This window comes from Bufo gargarizans, chromosome 4, assembly GCF_014858855.1.
Source record: "Bufo gargarizans isolate SCDJY-AF-19 chromosome 4, ASM1485885v1, whole genome shotgun sequence".
Classification (NCBI taxonomy): Eukaryota; Metazoa; Chordata; class Amphibia; order Anura; family Bufonidae; genus Bufo; species Bufo gargarizans.
The window spans coordinates 69569413-69590649 of NC_058083.1; the positions used below are offsets into that span (position 1 = coordinate 69569413).

The 21237-nt window shown below is 42.8% G+C and overlaps 1 protein-coding gene across 2 annotated transcripts in view; it reads right to left on the minus strand.

The window, feature by feature from the left end:
• Positions 1 to 877: 877 nt before the first annotated feature.
• TAF1B (TATA-box binding protein associated factor, RNA polymerase I subunit B) overlaps positions 878 to 21237 on the minus strand; it is a 94776-nt gene continuing 74416 nt past the window's right edge. The window contains exons 12-16 of one of the 2 annotated variants that reach the window (XM_044290126.1): positions 19908 to 19998; positions 16707 to 16777; positions 14733 to 14955; positions 1698 to 1917; positions 878 to 1416 (exon numbers count right to left, since the gene is read on the minus strand). In XM_044290126.1, coding sequence (XP_044146061.1) covers positions 1722 to 1917; positions 14733 to 14955; positions 16707 to 16777; positions 19908 to 19998 — 581 coding nt within the window. In that variant the 3' untranslated portion in view covers positions 878 to 1416; positions 1698 to 1721. The remainder of the gene's footprint in view (positions 1417 to 1697; positions 1918 to 14732; positions 14956 to 16706; positions 16778 to 19907; positions 19999 to 21237) is intronic. The other variant, XM_044290127.1, reaches the window with a different exon arrangement.

A 21237-nucleotide genomic window follows, 5' to 3' on the forward strand; every position in this document is an offset into this window, starting at 1 on the left:
GGTGCCTCGTTACCCAGCTATTTAGTCCTGTGAGCTGTGGTTCTGGGGGGGTCAGTCTTCGTCTGTCCTAAATCCTGTCTGTGGCTGCTAGGTGTAGCACCTCGCTTCTGTTCTGGGGGTTTTCAGTTACCCTTCGGCGTGGGGTCGTCTGGTTTTGCATCAAGTGTCTGTTCTCTAGTGTCTGTGCTCCGGTTCCTGTCCTGTTATGTGCTTTGCAATGTTCTTCTCTGTACTTGCCTATCTTATGTATTATGTTATATGTTCCCTGTTTTCGCCTAGCAATGCCTATCTGCATCTGAGCGCCTAGCAGTGCGTAACTGCATCCGTTATCTGTTCCTGCCCTGTATGTTTGTTTCTCGTCTCCTCTGGAAGGGGGTTCCTGGCTTCCCCGGAGGGGAACCTCTGGTTCTGTTTGTCTGTCCCGCCGGAGGTTTCACCAGCCTGTTCTGGCAGGTAGGGGCCAAGCATTCCAAGACCTTCCTGGAGATGCGACCAGTGAGCCCTCGGGCCCAGTCATCCCCACCATCTGGGGCTCTGTGAAGGCTCCGCCCTCCGGGTGTTGCTGTTTTCCTCTGGTACTCTTGGTCCAGCGGTATCGTTACCACTTCTGTTTACCTGCCTTTCTGTTCTGTATCCCTGTGACCTGCTCGTATGATGTCCCGGAGGTCTGCCTTGGACCCCCGACACGTGACAGCAACCATCAGTGAAAACCGCATCACATCCGCACTTGCTTCCGGATGCAATGTGTTTTTCACTGAAGCCCCATTCACTTCTATGGGGCCAGGGCTGCGTGAAAACCGCTAAATATAGAACATGCTGTGATTTGCACACAAAGCACAAGTGATGTGTGAAAAACAACGCTCATGTACACAGACCCATTGAAATGAATGGGTCCGGATTCAGTGTGGGCGCAGTGTGTTCGCACCACGCATTGCGCCCGCGCGGAAAAAGGGGGCCTTAAAGAGATGTCTAAGGAATAACACCAGAAAAACAGCATACCTAGAGCATATTGCGTTTTTGTTTTGCAAAAAAACACAAAAATGGCATTAAAAAAAGTTTAGTCTTTAGTGGTTTTCATAAGGCACTTAAAACTTTAACATCTTTACAAAAACACAGAACAAAAAAATAAAATAAAAAATTACAAAGAAAATCCTAAAAATGGCAATAAAAGACAATTTTTTTTTTTTACCTTTAACAAGGATAATGTTACTGAACCTTTAACAAGGATAATGTTACTGAACACATACCAAGGTACCCAGTAACCTTAGATCCTTGTGAGGGTACTGTAGAAGTTGGCATTGCTCGGTATGACAGATTATCAAAGGATAATATAACAGTATAACAGATTGCCTTTATTCACATTTAGGGCTCATTCACACGACTGTATGTATTTGCGGTGTGCAAAATAACACGGATCTGCAAAAAAAAAAAAAAAAAAAAGATGAGGTCTATGTATTTTGTGGAACGTAACAGCTGGCCCCTAATAGAACAGTCCTATCTATCCTTGTCCGTTATGTGGACAGTAATAGGACACGTTCTATTTTTTTTTTGCGGAACGGACATACGGAAACGGAATGCACACAGAGTAACTTCCTTTATTTTTTCTGGACCCATTGAAATGAATGGTTACGCAAACGGTCCGCAAAAGAAACGGAACGGACACGGAAAGAAAATACGTTCGTGTGCATGAGCCCTACCTTGTACAAAACCACATCTCAATGTCACAGATTTATTCTCCTCTGCCTTTTTACAGGCCTCCTTCTAGGGATCTTGCTGAAAAGCTTTTCCTCCAGCAGGCTGACTTCATAATGGATGACATTGGGTTCCACTCTCAAGACCGTGGAGAAGAGCGATATGACAAAGCAATAGCTACTCGGGAACAGAGACTCGTCATATTGTTTCCAGTGTTCACAAAAACTGTCAGAAAACCAGAAATGAAGAAAAACAGGTTGAGAATAATTAGAACTTCAGGTCACCTTCACATAATTGTCATGGAGGCCTAGTACTTCAATGTGTGTCTCACATGAAGGTCACTTACCAACGTGACTAATACAGTACATACATACTAATGTTTTGGGGGGTTCTATCATGGTAGCAGGTCATTTTCAAGACTTCAAATCAGCAATCTCATTGATAAACCCTTACTTTCAGCTTTTCTCCATCCTGAAATGTCTGATAAGACAATAGATACAATTTAAAGGGAACCTGCCCACACTGCTGAGAAAAATAATGTTTTGAAATGTCCAATGGAGGCATTTTACAGCACGTCCACTTTCTGACATGAGTATCCTTGCATGTGAATGGCTTTTGTTTCTTGTTAGAACAGTTTACCCTTAGAGAGGGAATAGACATTAGTCATTGAGATGAGGCTCCTCGAGAGCAGAAAATAAAACATAATAGCCCCGCTCCAGCGATACAACCTGTACCTGACAGTTCTTAAGCCTCTCGCCTTTATGTGACACTCTAGCAGCTCGGCGAGGGATATTTACTAACACAGTAACCCACAGCAACCAAACCAGCCATCAACCTTCTTCCTCAGCCTGTTCTACAGCAAGCCACGCAGCAAAAGCAACTGTGACCAGAAGCCGTAAATGACCCCTTATGTATGAAAGCCAGGAAGCATTAAACTTTATAAACCTGGACAAGGAGACCATTTTGTACTGGTCAGTGAACTCCCTTTTAGACTTTGATAAAAATGATGTTCTTGAGGGGTGCTCCTCTCAAAGAAGAAGGGTCAATATACATAAGAAATGAAAAACAAAAACATGCCACATAAAAATCCAGTCTTGATCATGATTGAAAAATTTGAGAGGTGGACAGCACCTAATAAGAGAGTGGTGGGTGCACATCTCCTTTCGCGCGGATAACATAATCCAAACAAAAAAGAAAAATGGAGACAGCATGTCCTATTCAGATGGTTTTAATCATGGTTGGTCATGATTTTCACTTATGTAAGGGTCTTCCACAACTTAGGACAAATCTAATCAAAAGATGCAAATTTTGGCACACACCATTTTTGGCAAAGAATTTAGGACTTTTTCTGGTTTTACTTCACTGTCGTCACTTCTGAAGAGCAAGTGGAAACGTGGTCATGGTTAGGTAGGTGAGTAGGTGTAATAGGAATGGAATCCAGCACCAAATTGTGGGAGAAATCAGAAGATCACATCACGGTTTCATGGCATGTCAATGCCCAAAAATGTTTTTGTAGAAAAAAAGATCAAGTCTGCTTGATAAAAATACAATTTATTGCAGAAGTCACATTAAAAGAGCACATCTCCAAGACACATTTCAACTGAATCACAGTCTATGATTAAGACCATGATTAGGTTGAAACGCGCCAAGAAGTGCCTTTTTAAATATGATTACTGGAATAAAGTCGTATTTTTTTTTACCAAGCAGGCTGGATCCTTTTTCTACAAGTGAAGGTGAGTAGGCGTTGCACAAAATGGAGCATTCAGTCCAGTAGGGGTTGGCGAAAAAACTGGAATCTATCTAGACAAAAGTGTTATTTTTAAAGATGCAAGGGGAAACGCATATACAAATCCAGTGAAAGGATTCGCGCCCATTTGAAATACAAAATATAGAAAAATAGTCACGTTGATGGTGAAACTACAACTACCAGCATGCTCCAATCACTTTCTATGGGAGTTCTGAGAACAGCCAAGCAAGTGTGCATGCTGGGAGTCGTAGTTTCACTATTGCTGATCTCTGATCTAGGGTTTTAGACACTTTTTTCATCCCACATGGGACAAGGCGGGTGGGTTAATATGCTTACAATTCCGGTGCAAAGTAAGCCAACTAATAGGTGGTATAAACTGGGACTAGACCATAAACCTGGCCCATTTTTAGACTAAATCTTAGACCGTATTAGTAAATCTGCTCCATTTACTATACAGATACTACGTTTTAAAATACTGGAAATTATTCAGTTTCAAGTTACCAAGAACCTGAGACCAAATCCGCCTCAGTGAAGGGACGAGTGCGGCTTCATCTGTTCCCTGTATATTAAATTATCACTACTGCCTCAATGTGCTGAGCTGCCTGACAATTACTGCCTAAACACATTTTGGAAAAATCTGCTGTAATCTGTGAAGGTACTGGTAGGAGGTGCTTAAATACCCTGCAGCGCCACCACAGGAGAAGTGAGGCATTACACCGATTCCATTGAACGGCACGTAAAACGCACAGACGAACCAGAGCCTAAGAAGCTCTTTGGGGCTGCTCTCCTCTCTGCCTTAAAGAGGTTTCTTTTATTTTTGGAATCACACACCCTTTGCCAGTTAACCCTGACAGCCTGGTGGGAGTTGTAGTTTTGCCACAAGGTGTAAACCATCAGTCTGTTTTGGATAATTCAACTGGCTTTGGGCTTGCTCTGTCCATGAACGTACATGTATGCAATGCATATATCTTTTCTGACTTGGATTTTAGATAAATTTAAGCAAATTGAAAAAAAATAAAAATAATGCCCAAGGATATTGAAAAAGGAAAAGTACAAATTTTCATAATATAATAGTAAATCTAACTGTACTGCGTACATCTCCTCGGGGTAAGAAGGTGAGATTTGCATAAGATAATACATATATTTAAGTTGTCAGAAAAATGTAAGTCGCATTATTAGTATAAGTGGGAGGAAGGTGTGAAGAACAGACAAAAGCTTCCGCTCTTACTGTCTTATGAAGCGGACACTATCTTTTTATTGGTGTGCTGCTCCCTGGGTTCACATGAATCAGTTGTGTCCATCCAGTTGTTTCACACTTGAGCCGGACACCACTGACATTTTTGTGCATCGTATTTTTTTAATCCCGGTGGCCTGCCGGGCAATATCCCAGGATGTTCCGTTCTCAAAGTCAGCAGTTTCATAACGGATTACTTTTACTAGAACACTGCCATTGGCCTCTTTCACACGGTCAGTATTTGTAAGCCAAAACCAGGAGTGGGTCCAAAACACAGAAGAGACACAATTATTTCTATCACACCTTTTCTCTGTAGGTTCCACTCCTGGTTTTGGCTTACAAATACTGACCATGTGAAAGAGGCCATTCTCTGGACCAGGCTGTCTTGGCAATAAGTTAATCTAACTAATGTGATAAAGTGACGTTAAACACATAATTATCGTTATGGCACAAATGGTGACAAACGTAACTGTCAAGCCCCGAAGATTAAAAGTGAACTGAGCATTAAAAAAAAAGGAAAAAACTAAAGCTCTCCACTTTCCAGCGCAGTTATCACACATTGTCACAAAACCTATTAAAGAGGGAATTGTAGTTTTACAACCGCTGGAGAGCTGCAGGCTGACCATCCCTGGTATAGACCTCTTAAACTGGCCATACACATAAGATTATGATAGGTCAAAATGTGGCCGATCAGCTGAATGCCTGATTGTTTGTACAAATGATCCTGCCAGCAACATGCGACTAAATGGGCAGATCAACAACAACAGCATAATGCGCTTGCGCAGTGGTGGATGATTGGCCTATGATGGCGTTCAAGTCTAGTTTCAGCCGACAATGGCTGAAGAAATTCCTGACAAATGATGGTCATCTCAAATGGTCAATATTGGCTATTTCAGCAGACTTCGATCTCATAAGTATACTGGCAAGGGAATCAAGATCTGATTAAGCTGCCAGAGAGCAGTGGGTGTGCACCATACATAAGGAGTGATCCTGGCAGGCATCAGCTTTCACCAAGTGCTGGAAGGTTCCTGCTCATGCAGAAGAATTTACCTGCACACAAAGCTGCTGTAACAGAACACGCTGTTTACATTTCTCCAACCACCAGTGTCACGCTACATGTGTAATGACACACAAAAGAAAAAAACTTGGGAAGAAAAAGCTAGAAACTAATAATAAGCGTATCTATTGAATTCACCAACGGACCTGACTTTAGCAGGTGGGCTACAGATGAGTAACGACTATGATCAACACGGTTTCACTTACCAACAATACTCGATTGCATCAGTGACCTGCTGGTACACGTACGAGGATGGGTTTGGTTTTTCACCTTTAATCCAATGATCTTGGTGATCATGGCCTTAACCGTTATAATGATTCATAAACTATTCCATTAAAGTGTTAGGATGGTGGAAGAGAAGTGGTACTATGGAGTATATTAAGAATAAATGTGATATACTCACTAAACAAGGTCTTCTGGAAACATCACAGACAAGTAAAAGCTATTAGCATCCAAAAAGACTGCAGGAGAAGACAAAAGAACCAAGAGAAACACCCTAAAGTAAAGGTCTACCCTTGGACTTCATTGTTTTATCCAAATGGTCCTAAAATGATGTGCTTATTGTGTCTGGATCTCCATTTTTCATTTACAACTTCCCTGTCTAGAGGGTAAAATTATTTAAATTCTCTCCTCCTACAGGCACCACTAGGTGGAGCTTACCTGCAATCTATATAAAAGTAAGCTGAACACTCCTATGCTCCCTCTAGTGGCTGTTGAAGTCAAACTGAATTTTATCATTGAAACGGGTTGGCTAATGAAAACCATTTATCATCTCTTCATGGGATAGGTTACGATGACAAATATATGATAGCTGACAGTCGTGGTACTACCACTGACTACAAGAAAAAGGGTCCCATGTCCTGTTTAAATCAAGTGGTGGTCATGCTTAAATGACTATGGGACCAGGGGCGGATTGGTGGGCCGATGCCCCATGGGGCCACCCAAGTTCTCCTCTCTGCTGCTGACCGGGTACATAACGAGCTCTCAACAGTAATTAATGCTGTGACAATCATGTACCTAGCCAGCAACCACACATGCCTTCCCGAATTCAACTGCTGTGCCCCGAACCTCACCTCCTAAGCCTCCTGCTCTAGAGACAACTGGAGGAGCACAGAAGATGGTAGCTAATGATGGCAACCACAGAGGGACAGCTTTTGGGGCAGTATATTGTGGTAAACTGCTGGGATGGTATTGTTGACCCCGCCTACTTGTGTTGCCCCGCCTCTGTTAATTTGGACCTACCTACAAAATGGGGCAACTTTTAGTTTTTTTTCCAGGGACAATTTAAGTTCCCAGTCCACCCCTGTATGGGACGGACAGAGACAGCAGAGTACGTACAGTATCTGTCAGTCTCATAGAGGGCAAATGTACCTATGAGTGACCACTGCTCCAACGATCAGACCCCCAGCCATCTTGCAGGTACGAGATAAAGGTTTTTCATGGCCCGTCCCCTTTAATTCTGTGCCTATGAAGGCGATGTGGATCTCTGTGCTGTCTTCGGTATTGCTATTCAATCTACTTGCAATACCAGACATGGCCAATGGAGAAGTGTGGCGCTCTTTGCATTAAGAAGCCCGTTTTTGCTAATTCTGTACAACATCTGTACTCTTATCCTATTCTAACACCCTCATAATGGCATTTTTGCATTAAACTGTAATAATAACTGGGGCTGTCCACGACAGGAACTTAAGTGCAGTAAAAGCTTGGAAGAGTAAAACACCCTGTAAAACACCCTGTATGGACTTTCTTTGGTGACCTCTCTGACAACCAGGTAAAGCTTGACACACATTATAGCAACACTGGTGCCCTATGGATGTACTGGATACTGTTAAGTCCCCATTAGTGTACTGTTGGCAATATCCTTCTCCTCCCTCCCCATTAAAAACAGATAGGCGCTCAGATGGACAGCGAATTCTTGAGTAGTATTAATGGTGTGTGGAAGATTTTTGGATCTACACACAGAGCTGGTTCTGGACAGAATTACACCGGCCTTGTGGTACCTGGTCAGTCAGCTGTTCTTCAAAGGACAGGACATGCTCCAAATTCAGATATTTCTGTAGTATGGTTTGAATTTGTAGCATGTCATTTGGGTTTTCATTTTTTTTGCAATTTTTGAATACCTATGTAACATGATTTTTTTTTTTTCAGGGCTTCCACTGAGTCATGATAACCCATTGGTCATCAGTCCAGAAGTTCTTGTTGAAGCGGCATTTCCAGTTATCCGGCTCGCACTCTGCAGTATGAAGTAAAAGCTGTTTAAACGTGTGTCCTGAGATAATCCGTAATGCTTGGCCGTCTAAACCTGTATAACTTCCAGTCAAACGAGTCTACAGCAATATTTTATGAGCCATTAGAAGCTCCCAAATGCCCAAAAATGTGAATTGGCCTGTCAACCCTGCTGCACAAATATTTGTGTTTTGGAACTGATCTACATATTATGTGATTTGAAATGTTCTACAAATAGTAAGGAAAAAGTAAAAAAATAAAATACAGTCAATTTAGATTTATAGAAAAACTCTACAGCCCAATTTGACGAATCGGGGAGAATTAGAAAGAGTACTGACATATCAAGACTGAGATTCAATGCAAAAGCAGGCAAATACATGAGAACATAAAAGAACAAAGCTATGCTGACAACTTTTTCCCTTTGTACTCAAAACGTGGAAAAAGATCTGGATATCCAAATCTCTATAGTGCCTGGTACGCAAAGAATCCGGGACCATGGTGGGACAAGTGTCATTGTGAATAATACTCTTGCAGAACAGAGCTGGGCAGTGAGTAGACATGCCCCCCCTGGAGACACCCCCTTTCCACATACCCCATTGGGGCATAGTAAGAGGTTTTCCCACAAAAAGTATCACGTATCCATACTGTAGGTGATAAATATTGTATCGCAGGGGGTCTGTAGAACAGAGGGTCCCCTATAACCTCTTCAACAGATAAAATGTTCTGTTTTCTGACTTGCTTGCTCTTTCCCAGTTTGGACCACCTTCCTGGTATTGATCCTGACCTCCACATCCATTCTACACTATATGCCTGCATAAGTCTTCTGCAGCAGGCAATCAATGACTATTTAAAAGCTGGCCATACATATTACCTACATGTTAGCTGAACCGGTCAAGCATCTAATGTGAATAAAGGTCTCCTGACCGCAGAAAAGGATCGGACAAGTTGGATTTCAAATGCCAGATCCTTTCGTTCTTGGCCTGTCCTCTTTGCTTCCTCTTGGTCTGTCATCGAGAACACATGCTTGCTCGGCCAAGACGAGAGGCAAATGTCTGAGTGAATCGGGATTAATTAGCATCACCAGCCTATGGGCCAGGACCTGGGGATCCAACCATGAAAGTGATTAAAAATGTACAAAAGGAAGGATTTCTTAAAGGGAACCTGTCACCGGCATTTTGTGTATAGAGCTGAGGGCATGGGCTGATAGATGGCCGCTAGCACATCCGCAATACCCAGTCCCCATAGCTCTGTGTGCTTTTATTGTGTAAGAAAACAGATTTTATACATATGCAAATTAACCTGAGATGAGTCCTGTCCCTGACTCATCTCACGTACAGGACTCATCTCAGGTTAATTTGCATATGAATCAAATTGATTTTTTTAAGCAATAAAAGCACACAGAGCTATGGGGACTGGGTATTGCGGATGTGCTAGCCGCCATCTAGCAACCCATGTCCTCAGCTCTATACCCAAAATCCCGGTGACAGGTTCCCTTTAAAGGGGTTTCCATTGGTGGCATATCATTAGGATATGCCACCAGTGTCCTATAGCTGCGGGTCCCATCTCCGGGAAACTGCTCATATCTCCAGTTCGACCACTCTCCATTCCTTCTATGGGAGTTCTGAAAATAGTTGAGTGCTCGCCTGGCTATGTCCGGCACTCCAATAGGGGGTTAATGGAGAGGCGGCCATACATTCACTTCTATGGTACTTCTGAAAACAGCCAGGCGTGCTCGCTAGGATATTTTCGCGACTCTCATAGTAGTTAATGGAGAGCACGGTGTGCTCACCTTCACTTCAGGGGGCCTGCACCTATCAAAGATTGGTGGCATATCCTAGTAATGTGCCACCAATGTCTGAGATGACACAACCCCTTTAAGGTGGCCATACACCTTACATAGCGATCAGCCAAGCGTGCATGTGCACTTGATGGAAGAAAAGGATCGGGCATGTTAAAATCCTAACATCTTCCATTGGGGGAGAGTCAGGACACCACTGTGCACATCTCGGTATGAACATCGTAACTAAAGTAAACCACTCTAAGCACGATAGTATAAAAACAACCCATTACGTGTTATTCTTACAGCCCTTTCCTATGGCACATGATGAACAATTAACAAAAGCTCCAACTTCGTTCTTACATTAATATACAGAATAAAAAAAATCCTGCACTGTTCTCAAGGCTGGCGCCATAATCCATATGCACCTGACACCGAGCTTAGCTGCAAATCCAACAGGAATGGGCGTGAAAGTGTCTGTTGGAGCGACAGGAAATCTGAACAAGTGCACGACCTGAACACAACACCTTTTGTTCGCGTGGAAAAAAGGAGCCCTGTCTATATATGAAGCATAAATGACATGCAGCAGAAAAAAAATCTGGAATACGGATACTTTTTTCATTTTCCTTGTTTGTCTTGGCGGCCATGGACGGTTGAGGCTTTGTTTATTCTTCATAACTTAGTTACCCGCTTGCACGGCACAAACTTTGCCTTTGTGAAAAAGAAAGAAAAAAAATTTGGTTTGTGGCTTGTCCCGAAGATGGAAATTAATCTGCAGCCTGTAACAGTGTCTGGGCTTCCATTGTGACACACGGCACCGAGACCTCCCGTTTTAATCCCGCAATTCAATGCCCTTCTTCCATAGAGCTCACACTGTAATGTAACCCATACACGGGGGTGTTTCGTGTCAAGCAGGGAGAAAACGATGCCCCAGAAAGAAGCTGGTCTGGATTACAATACATGACCAAAGTTCCCCCTCACGCAGGAGCCTGAGAACAGCAGCGGCGTGTGAATATTGCCATTTTCTTAAAGAACTGATGCATTAAATCAAGACAATGGCGGCGAACAAGCTCGTTCGTGGTAATGATACGTTGCGCAGGTCACTAGATAATGAAGGTAACATAAGAGGGGACTGCTGATAACAATCCTATCTATAAAGCACAAGCATCACTAGAGTCTTGCGTAATTATGGCGCACTGTATAAGTGTGAGGCAAGGGGTTGACTCAAGCTAAATTCTGTGTATTCAGAAACGCCTCCTCAAAGCTCTTCTATTACAGAGGTTAAAGGGATTCCCTAACATTAGAAAGAAAGGGTCCACTTTATATGAATGGGGTATAAGCTGCAAAACCAGACGCAGCCTATGGACAATAGTGGCGCTGTTATGGAAAAATAAGACACATTTTCAGTTTCGATCAATCCCTTTTAACCCCTTCACAACTGCCGATTTAATATATACGTCCTATCTGCACATACCCCCGATGCCTCAGTTACAGTAGAAACCGTGCAAGTTTAAAAAAAAAATATAAAAAAAAAATAAAGACAGTATCCTCCAGAGGACTTTTAATGACCTCTTGGGGGACATATGTGCCAAAAATGAATAAAAATATAAGTACAAAAAAAATACAAAAAGAAAAAATATAAAAAATGCTGTCGCTAACAGAAACCATCGCCATAGTCGCCTCGTCCACTCAACTCTATACATGTTACATATCAAAACCCATTGGAATCATTAATTTTTGGGTCAGTTTTAATATTAAAGAAATAAAAAGCTATAATAAAGAAAAAAGACTTTTTAATAGGAATTAGCAGTTTTCCCCAAATTCAACCTTAAAAAAAAAAAAAGAAAAAAACATGGTAATAATACGTGTCAAGTAAAAAACATAGCAAAAATGATTTTGGTAATCAAACAAATAAAAAAGTTATGGTCACTAAACCACCATGTGCACAAAATCGCAAAAAATTGCCTGGACATTCAGGTCTTTTTAGGCCCAGTCATGAAAGGGTTAACAAAAAAACAACCCCAACACGGGTTAGAAAAAAAAATACCCTCCCAATGCCCGCAAACATCAGTAAAAGTTGCTCAGCTAGTCAGTGAGCTGGCGGCGGGGAGGAGGTGGCGTTATTGGAATTTATTTTTCAAAATTTTTAATCAATTTAATATTTTATTCCTGCACTTTTTATGATTATCCTAAAGGATATGGACACGGGGCAATTTTTATAAAATAGCATTTTACTCATTTTGGTCTAAAAATAATTTTTTCAGTTAGTCTTTATTTAAAACGTTCAGACTGATTTTTAACCCCTGTATCTCAGAAATGCTTAGATACAGGGGTTAAAAATCTGTCTGTTTTCAAGCTGTCACCTGAGAGCTAGTGTGTAGCTCTTGACCTCATAAAAACTCATTATAACTCAACTTTTATCAAACTGAAAAAGCCTTCAGGTCAGGGAGTTAAGAGCTATGCATGAGCCGCCAGATGACGGGAAAGTGACAGCTTGCAAACAGACTGATTTTTAACCCCTGTAAAATGCAATCATAAAAAATGCACACCTAACGAGTACATAGCTTTTATATTTTCAAATTGCAGGATTTCTTGAACCATTTTCTGAAGTTTCAAATTGCATGAGTGTGAGTGACCACAACAAGCCTGTGAAGCAGCAGAACTTCTTGTGACCACTGTATTTACCCACAAAGGATGGTCACCCAAACAGGAAGATCGCATACCCAGTGGAAAGGGAAGAAGCTGCAAAACTAGAGAAATTACAATTCCTCCACTGTGTGTAATATTATTTTGTATCTATGCAGACATTGCAGATCAAAGAAATCTGTCAGCAGATGTGATCCCAACAAAGTTGCTTAGAGTTATCAGTGGCAACCCCCCCCCCCCCCACACACACTCTTGATTGATGTCTTCTTTCTTATCTGATGTTCTTTCTAGGAGATGTCAACTTAAGGCGGGTTTAGACGAGCCAATGGAGCGGCCAATTGTTGGGAAGGAAGTGTTCCTTCCTGACAGCCAGCTGCTCGTTCAGTGAAGGAGACCGCACATTTACATGCAGAGATCTCCTTCACAGTATGAGGACGAGGGATCGCTATGGCAATCTGTCGCCCTCATACAGAATCATGGCTTCTGAGCAGCAGATCACTGTTTAGACGGCACAATCTGCTGCCCAGAAACAATGATTGGTGATGCCTGCATGAACGATAGGATCACCTGATGATTGAGCGATTTGCTCGTTCATCGGGTATTCGGCAGCACATTTAGATGGCCAGAATTTTGGGAACAGGCGTTCGCAGTAGAGTACGTTCCCGATTATCTGGACTATTATTTTCGTCTAAATCCAGGTTAAGGCCTCTTTCACACGTCCGTATGGCTTCTTCAATGTTTTGCAGTCCATTTTTCACGGATCCGTTGTTCCGTTTTTTGTTTCTGTTGTGTTTCATTTCCGTTTCATTTTTTCGTATGGCATATACAGTATACAGTAATTACATAGAAAAATATTGGGCTGGGCATAACATTTTCAATAGATGGTTCCACAAAAATGGAACGGATGCGGAAGACATACGGAGTACATTCCGTATGTGTTCCGTTTTTTTTTTTTGCTGACCTATTGACTTGAATGGAGCCACGGACCGTGATTTGCGGGCAATAGGACATGTTCTATCTTTCAACGGAACAGAAAAACGGAAATACGGAAACGGAATGCATACGGAGTACATTCCGTTTTTTTTTCCCGGAACCATTGAAATGAATGGTTCCGTATACGGAATGCAAAAAACAGCCCGTAGACGGAACGAAAGAAAAAACGTTCGTGTGAAGGAGGCCTAAGAGCGGAGGGCAGGAGGTGTTTCCACTGACAACACAGGACACTACATATGAAAGATCATGAATACATACTATCATTTTAACTATATCAATGCAAAAATGCAGTGTATGTTTCATCTCTTTTTGACTCCCATATATTCAGCTCAGGTTTTCTTCAGTTTCTGTCGGTGGGCGGCAGCTCATCACATATGACAATTAAGCACCTGCATCTCCCAGGAGTGCATTGCATTCAGCTCTTGTTAACCCCTTTGCATGTCTTCCTCCCATAAAAAATAACCCCTCCCACACTGTTCCCGCGATTCCACTAATAAATAGCATTGTCGCATATAATGCCCCTCCCCCAATTTCATTCTGCACTCTATAGAGAGAGATATAGCTATAGAGGTTTCTATGAATTTAAAAGTAGGGATGAATGAAATGAGTCTCGGCCACTTCATTATAAGATCGCTACACTGCCAATGAGGGAAGAAGAATGGAGCAGGGAGGCTACTGAGCATGACATTCCACCACTGAATGTGAGAAGGTGGACCAGAAAGATAAGCAGCAGGGGGTGCCACAGAGAGGAAAATGATCATTAAAAACCTGACAATATTTTTATTGCACTAATTCTTCATTTGACAAGCCCAATTCACTGCATAGTAATACTTCTTGTGGGATAAGCACTTTAAGAGCTTATGGGGGACTAAGGCTAGACTTCTGCTTCAGGGGCTAATTATTGTTCAGGAGACCCTCAAATGAATATATGAAGAATCTACACTAAACTCTTCATGTACAAGTGACCTGCAAGAGCCCTTCTCCAAGAACAGGAGTGGATCCAAGCACCAGGGAGAAGAGAAACAGTTCTGATTTTGGGAACTAAAGATGGACACGAAAATGGATCTCCTAAAAGTCAATGTGAGTGCAGCAGAACCGAGAGGTCTCCTGAGACAACCCCTATTTTAGACATTTTAACCCTGCCCTGACTTTCACTGAAGACTCTGTCTAGTTTGGATGCATCAGTCTAATGCTGGCATGTCATACTGAGACTTGTAGTCCCTCAGCTATATCAAGGATCCACATCCTGATACCACTGCTAACAAACTGCTCAGTTGCCTTCAAAAATGCTGCCCGCTGAAGGACAATCTTGCAATCCTAACCAAAATTGTAAAAGCATTCACATTGCGTAGGTTCTTACTTGCTGCTGCATTTTTTCACGGTGTTCAACCAGTATTTCTTCTTTAGGTGGAAGAGCGGTTTGTCTTTTTGCGTAATCCCCTTCAGGCTGTGAGCATGAAAACAGATCTTGCCTGTGTTCGGCTCTTCCCAATTAAACACGAAACTTGATGGGCCCGGATTCCCAGCATCAGGTGCAGCGCCAGCCAGCTTGCTAAACTGACTCTGCAGGTTCTTTGCCATCCCTGTGTGGACACAAACAAAAGATGCCATTCATTACAGCGCAGGCTAATTATTAAAGCCGTCCAGGCCCTTGTTTTGTGCAGGTGACAGCTATCCAGATGAAAGGCGAGGATGTGTGAAAAACGACCTGCAGACCCTAAAACCAACAAAGGGAACTGCATTTATGAGACGCAACAGTGCTGCAATACCGGCCACTGACCATCAATAAGAGTGGCGTTGATTCTAGCAAAGTCTACAACTCCTCCGTTTTGCAGAAAAGCCGCAGGATAGAGACTGCCGAACCAGAATGACGATAGTTAGGCTCGGTACACATGTACACTCTCTGTGCTTGATGGACAGGTTTGAAGAGTGTCGCCAAGTCCATGCATACATCTTCCATGTACTTTATTTGTGGCACCTAGTTGCATGTGCTTGGTAGCCCCCGTAAGTATGCAAATGCAGCTAAGGCTACTTTCACACCTGCGTTTAGGTGCAGATCCGTACAGACGGATCCGCATCTATAATGCAAACGCTGGTATCCGTTCAGAACGGATCCGTTTGCATTAACATGAACAATGCAAACGGATCGGTTTTGACTTACATTAAAAGTCAATGGGGGACGGATCAGTTTTCAATTGCACCATATTGTGTCAGTAAAAACGGATCCGTCCCCATTGACTTACATTGCAAGCCAGGACGGATCAGTTTGGCTCAGTTTCGTCAGACGGACAGAGCGGAACGGAGACTGAACGGAGCCAAACTGATGCATTCTGAGCGGATCCTTATCCATTCAGAATGCATTGGGGCTGAACTGATCCGTTTTGGGCCGCTTGTGAGAGCCTTGAAACGGATCTCATAGGCGGACCCAGAAACGCCAGTGTGAAAGAAGCCTAAGCCTCATTCATTTAAAGCGGACACGTACAGCAGTGGAGAGATGAGCCAGCACTGATAAGTCTCAGGTGTGAAATATATGACTTGGATCCTGCTCAAATTACACTTACAGCCTACATCAAGTAAATGGAGACCTATGGTCACACTGGGGGCTGCTCCAGACATCTACACCCAACGTAGCCACAGGGCTCCATTACCTGAAGACAAATGTCAAGAGAGAGTCCTTTTAGCCTCTGTCATGCCAGTTGTACATGTGTTTAGTAGACTACCAGTGATGGCCAGTTCGCAGTGTTCGCCCGCCAACACATGCAGGCTGCGATCTTAACTCACAAGTCCGGCCGGACTTCTGAGTTAAGATGGCAGCCCGCATGTGTTCGCGGGTGAACACTGCGAACTGGCCATCACTGTAGACTACATCCCCATTGACTTGCACTGGGGTAATGTTGGATCCGTCTTGCATCCGCATCCCAGGGCGGAAAGCAAAGTACAACATGTACAACAAAGTACAACACAACTAAACGGAACGGAATGCATTTTGGAGCACTCCGTTCTGTTCAGTTCAGTTTTGTCCCCATTGACAATGAATGGGAACAAAACTGAAGCTTTTTTTTCTGGTATTGAGCCCCTATGACGGATCTTAATACCGCTAGTGTGAAAGTAGCCTTAGTTTGACATGTCCGATCCCTCATGAAGCCATGCTGATATGGCGTTATTTTCTCATTTTCATTGAGGTACTCCAAGATAGCATTGATAAATGTTTAGCGGTAAATAAACCCTCAGTAGCCTGCCAATCACCATTGCTGGAAGGAAGCCGCCTGCAGCAAGCAGAGTATTAGCACTCGCCTTCAGAAAACGTTATTGACTCTAAACAAACAGTCCTTACGTTTCCTTTTCATAAGCCTCCAACTGGACTTCCGAGTATAATACAGGACACTTTTACTATACCAAGGAAATCTGAAATAAGAAGGAAAATGCAAATGAACTGATGCAATCTAAGAGAATTAGGGCAACCAATCTGGCCACAGTCAGGGTATCTACCTGGATTGTAGATACCTGAAGTAACGCTTAGGCTGCAGCTTGGAGAAACTGTGCACAAAGCTGTTATTCATGGACAACCCATGAACTGTATGATAAAAAGCTCTGCCACTTTCCCAATGGGGAAAATGTATCAAGAATGGAGTTCCCATATACCAGTCTTGGTCCCCTGTGCACTGGAGTAAGATGTGAATAATTTATTAAGAGGCAGATGTCTGTCTGTGTCTCCCTGCACTTCCTGATGCCTCCTCCCCCTCCCTTCTCCATAGACTTCTGTGAGCAGCATGTAATCTTGCCTAGTCTAGAGGCAATTGTTGCAAAGTTTCAGCAGTGAAGATATGCTTGAGGAACTGACCTCCACTCCTCTGACAGGATAGCATAGCATTATAATGATTTATAAGGCTGCGTGACCCTTTTAAGCATAAGCGGTACATGTTGAACCTTTAGTTTATTTTTAAGAGGTGTGGACCATATAACTTTCTGATTAAGTAACACGTTTACCTAATATCAGCATTTTTAGTTTTTGGGTTGTTGTTTTTTTTTTGCAATTTTTATTAAAAATTAAACTCACAAAAAAATCTCTCTACCTCACCGTTCCTAAACTAACATTTTCTGCTGAATCTGTCTTGAGATATGAGATGGAATATTAGCTCACTGAAGGATCAGATTACATGCTGCTTACAGAAGTCAATGGAGAAGGGAGGGGGAGGAGGCGCCAGGAAGTGCTGAGAGACACAGATAGCCATGCTGCCCATAGAAGTCTATGGGAAGGGGAAAGAGGAGTGAAGTCTTTGGAGAAGGGATGGGGAGTGAGCTGCTAGATGGAGAAAATGCATTTTTTCCACTTTTGATTTAGGCAAAGTGTGTTCGAAATATAGTGACCATTTAAGCTTTTACCTTTTTAAAGTTGGTAAAATTTGGAACCATGTTATATGGCGTGTTACATTTTAATAGAGTAAGACTATAAGAAAAGGTTCAGTTAGAACAATTTTTATTTTTGACTCCCCAAACCCAAATCTTTCAAATTCCTATCAGTTGTACCAAAACACCGATCCTGGAGGATGGATAACATTTAATGTGTTTGCCATAACAGCTCCGATAGGGACTGTTGCTAAGTGCACGATTACATTTGTAGATTTTTCAGCAGATGATCGCAAATGCTCGATCATTGGGCAATCCACATTTTTTGCCATTAAAAAATTATCGTTTGCAAATGGCAGATTGTGGTGTCTAATCACAATCTGCCTCCGGCAAACCACTATACAGTATGGGGATGAGCGATGGCATAGCGAACGCTCCTCCCCATGCTGTGAAGGCGATCGCTACATGCAATAGCAGCGGTCTCCTCTGCTAGCGAGCCGGTGATTGCCGGGAGGGAACGCTTCCCTCCTGGAATCTCTGCCACATTGGGCTGTCTAATACAGCCTTAAAGGGGTTGTCGCTAGGATATGCCCCCATTGTCTGATAGGTGCGGGTCCCACCGCTGGGACCCGCACCTTTATAGGGAATGGAACCCCGCAAGGTGGTGGCTGGAGGACTCTAGTCCGGCCACCACCAAGAGCACTCCCCATAGAAGTGAATGGGAGCACACCACACATGACCGGCCACCACTCCCCTTCACTTCTATGGACCCAACGAAAATAGCTGAGCCAGTGGCTCGGCTATTTTGGCTGTGCATGCGCAGTGCGCTCTCCACCACTTTCGGGACTCCGTTCTCGATATAGGCACGGGTCCCGCACCCATCAGACAATGGGGCATGTCCTAATGATATGCCCCCATCATCTGTGATGAGACAACCATTTAAGGCTTTCCAAAACCTTAAAATGCAAATCTGCCTAGTAATGCAGCAATAACCCCCCCTCCTCCCCTTCCCCACTTGCCAACACTCTGCGTGGCAAGGCTGGAGGGAGAAATGTTGGAAAGTGGAAACGTCAAACTGGAATATTTAAAAGTTTATTTATCCAGTATGTGGAAAATTACCTGGAAAATTGAGGGATAAAAATCAAAAACAGCAAAAATGTTTAGGGTAAATAAAAATTGAAATATGAAACACTTTTGCAATAGTTGTAAATTAAAAATGTTCTACCACTTTGTTTCTGCAGTTTCTATGCAGACTATGTATCTCCATGGCAACAGACAAACTCTGTGTAGTCTGATCCTGCAGTCATACGCCCTTCGTTTTGTCCTCCTCACAAATGTACATTACCAAAAAGGGAAAAATGGAAGAAAATAGGTGCATAGGAGTAGTAGAAAAAAACTGCAAAGTTGCTTCATTTTTTCATTATTAGGATGATTAAAAAGGTGAATATGGTTGTTTCTAAAAAAAAAATGTATATATACATATTTGGCTTGCCTTGTTGGATTGGGGCCAAAACTAACCAAAGGGAACATCAGCATGGAGTTTGTATGTTCTCTCACACAGCATGGGATTTGTATGTTCTCTCACACAGCACGGGGTTTGTATGTTCTCTCACACAGCACGGGGTTTGTATGTTCTCTCACACAGCACGGGGTTTGTATGTTCTCTCACACAGCACGGGGTTTGTATGTTCTCTCACACAGCACGGGGTTTGTATGTTCTCTCACACAGCACGGGGTTTGTATGTTCTCTCACACAGCACGGGGTTTGTATGTTCTCTCACACAGCACGGGGTTTGTATGTTCTCTCACACAGCACGGGGTTTGTATGTTCTCTCACACAGCACGGGGTTTGTATGTTCTCTCACACAGCATGGGGTTTGTATGTTCTCTCACACAGCACAGAGATTGTATGTTCTCTCACACAGCACGGAGATTGTATGTTCTCTCACACGGCACGGGGTTTGTATGTTCTCTCACACAGCACGGAGATTGTATGTTCTCTCACACAGCACGGAGATTGTATGTTCTCTCACACGGCACGGGGTTTGTATGTTCTCTCACACAGCACGGAGATTGTATGTTCTCTCACACTGCATGGCGTTTTTTATGGTTTTCTTCCTTGTTTTCCAGTTCCTGGCACACTCCAAAAACCTCTACAATCTTCCACAAACCAGAAAAATTTAAGTACCTGGCATTTTCTTCCTCTAACTTCCTGCGTGCTTCATCCATACACGGTCTCATGGTCATGTACCACTTCTCGAAATCAAATATTGTGATATCTGAAATTATAAACCAGGTGGTATGAGTACATGAATTCTCCATACGGCAGGCAGAGACCTCACAGCGAGAGAGGAAGAAGCCATTTGAGGCAAGGTAAATATTGTCTCACCCATAGAAAGCAGCTAAATGTAATCAAGAGACAATGGCTTGTTTGGCAATGCATCCACATAGGACTCATGTAACCCCATCTACAAGCCTGGTAAGGGTGACACTCTTCGAATCACTATGGGCTGAACTCAAGCTATTGGCCTGCTACTTGTCATTCTCCCGGTGGTGCAAAAGTACAAGTCTCAGCATGCTATGGAAACTGCAAACTGCCATGGCAATAAAGTCACAGAAAATAATGCACTAAAACAATAGATGCAAGCATTATATATGGACTAAGCCCCTCACTCTGATATGATCAAATCTGAGACTCTCAGCCAATATATTTCCCTCAAAACACATCTGTGCCTGCCTACCAGCGCCAAGGTGGTCTCAGTCAGACAGGTCCTACTCTAAACCTACCTATGCCATTGGGTATCTACGTCCAGGAGAGCAGACTCTGTACATATAGTGTGCTGCTCCTTGTCACTGATGAGAGGAGCACACACAGCTATATGTACAACCTAATCAAGGTCGCTTGTTGGATAGGCAGGGCAAAAGTGCACAATAATGTGTTAGTACATTATTTTCCGTGATTTTTTTCCTTATAAATGTTGCCATGTACATCCGCATATTGAGTTATCATCATGCAGGATGTTGTATCTTTTTCTATGATTTCAGATAAATTTATGTTCTTGAGGGAATGGCACTTTCAAGTGTGAATGCGCTCCTATTATCTGGGGAGTAGCATTCTTGTGCACTTTTTCCCTTCCTATCTCACAGGCAACCTTGATTAGGTGGTACATATAGCTGTGTGTGCTCCTCCTCTCATTGGTTGCTTGATGCACACAGAGGTGACTAGGAGCAGCACACTATATGTGTAGGGTCTGCTCTCCTGAATATAGTTGCCCAACGGCATAGGTAGGTTTAAAGTAGGGCCTGCCTGACTGAGACCGCCTTGGTGCTGGTAGGCGGGCACAGATGTGTTTTGATCAAAATATATTGGCTGAGAGTCTCAGATTTTATCATATCAGAGTGAGGGCTTAGTCCATATATAATGTTTGCATCTATTTTGTTAGTGCATTATTTTCTGTGATTTTTTTTTCTTCTAGGTTTTGTGTTCCCTTAAAAGGAGTAATTGACCTAGAAAATCG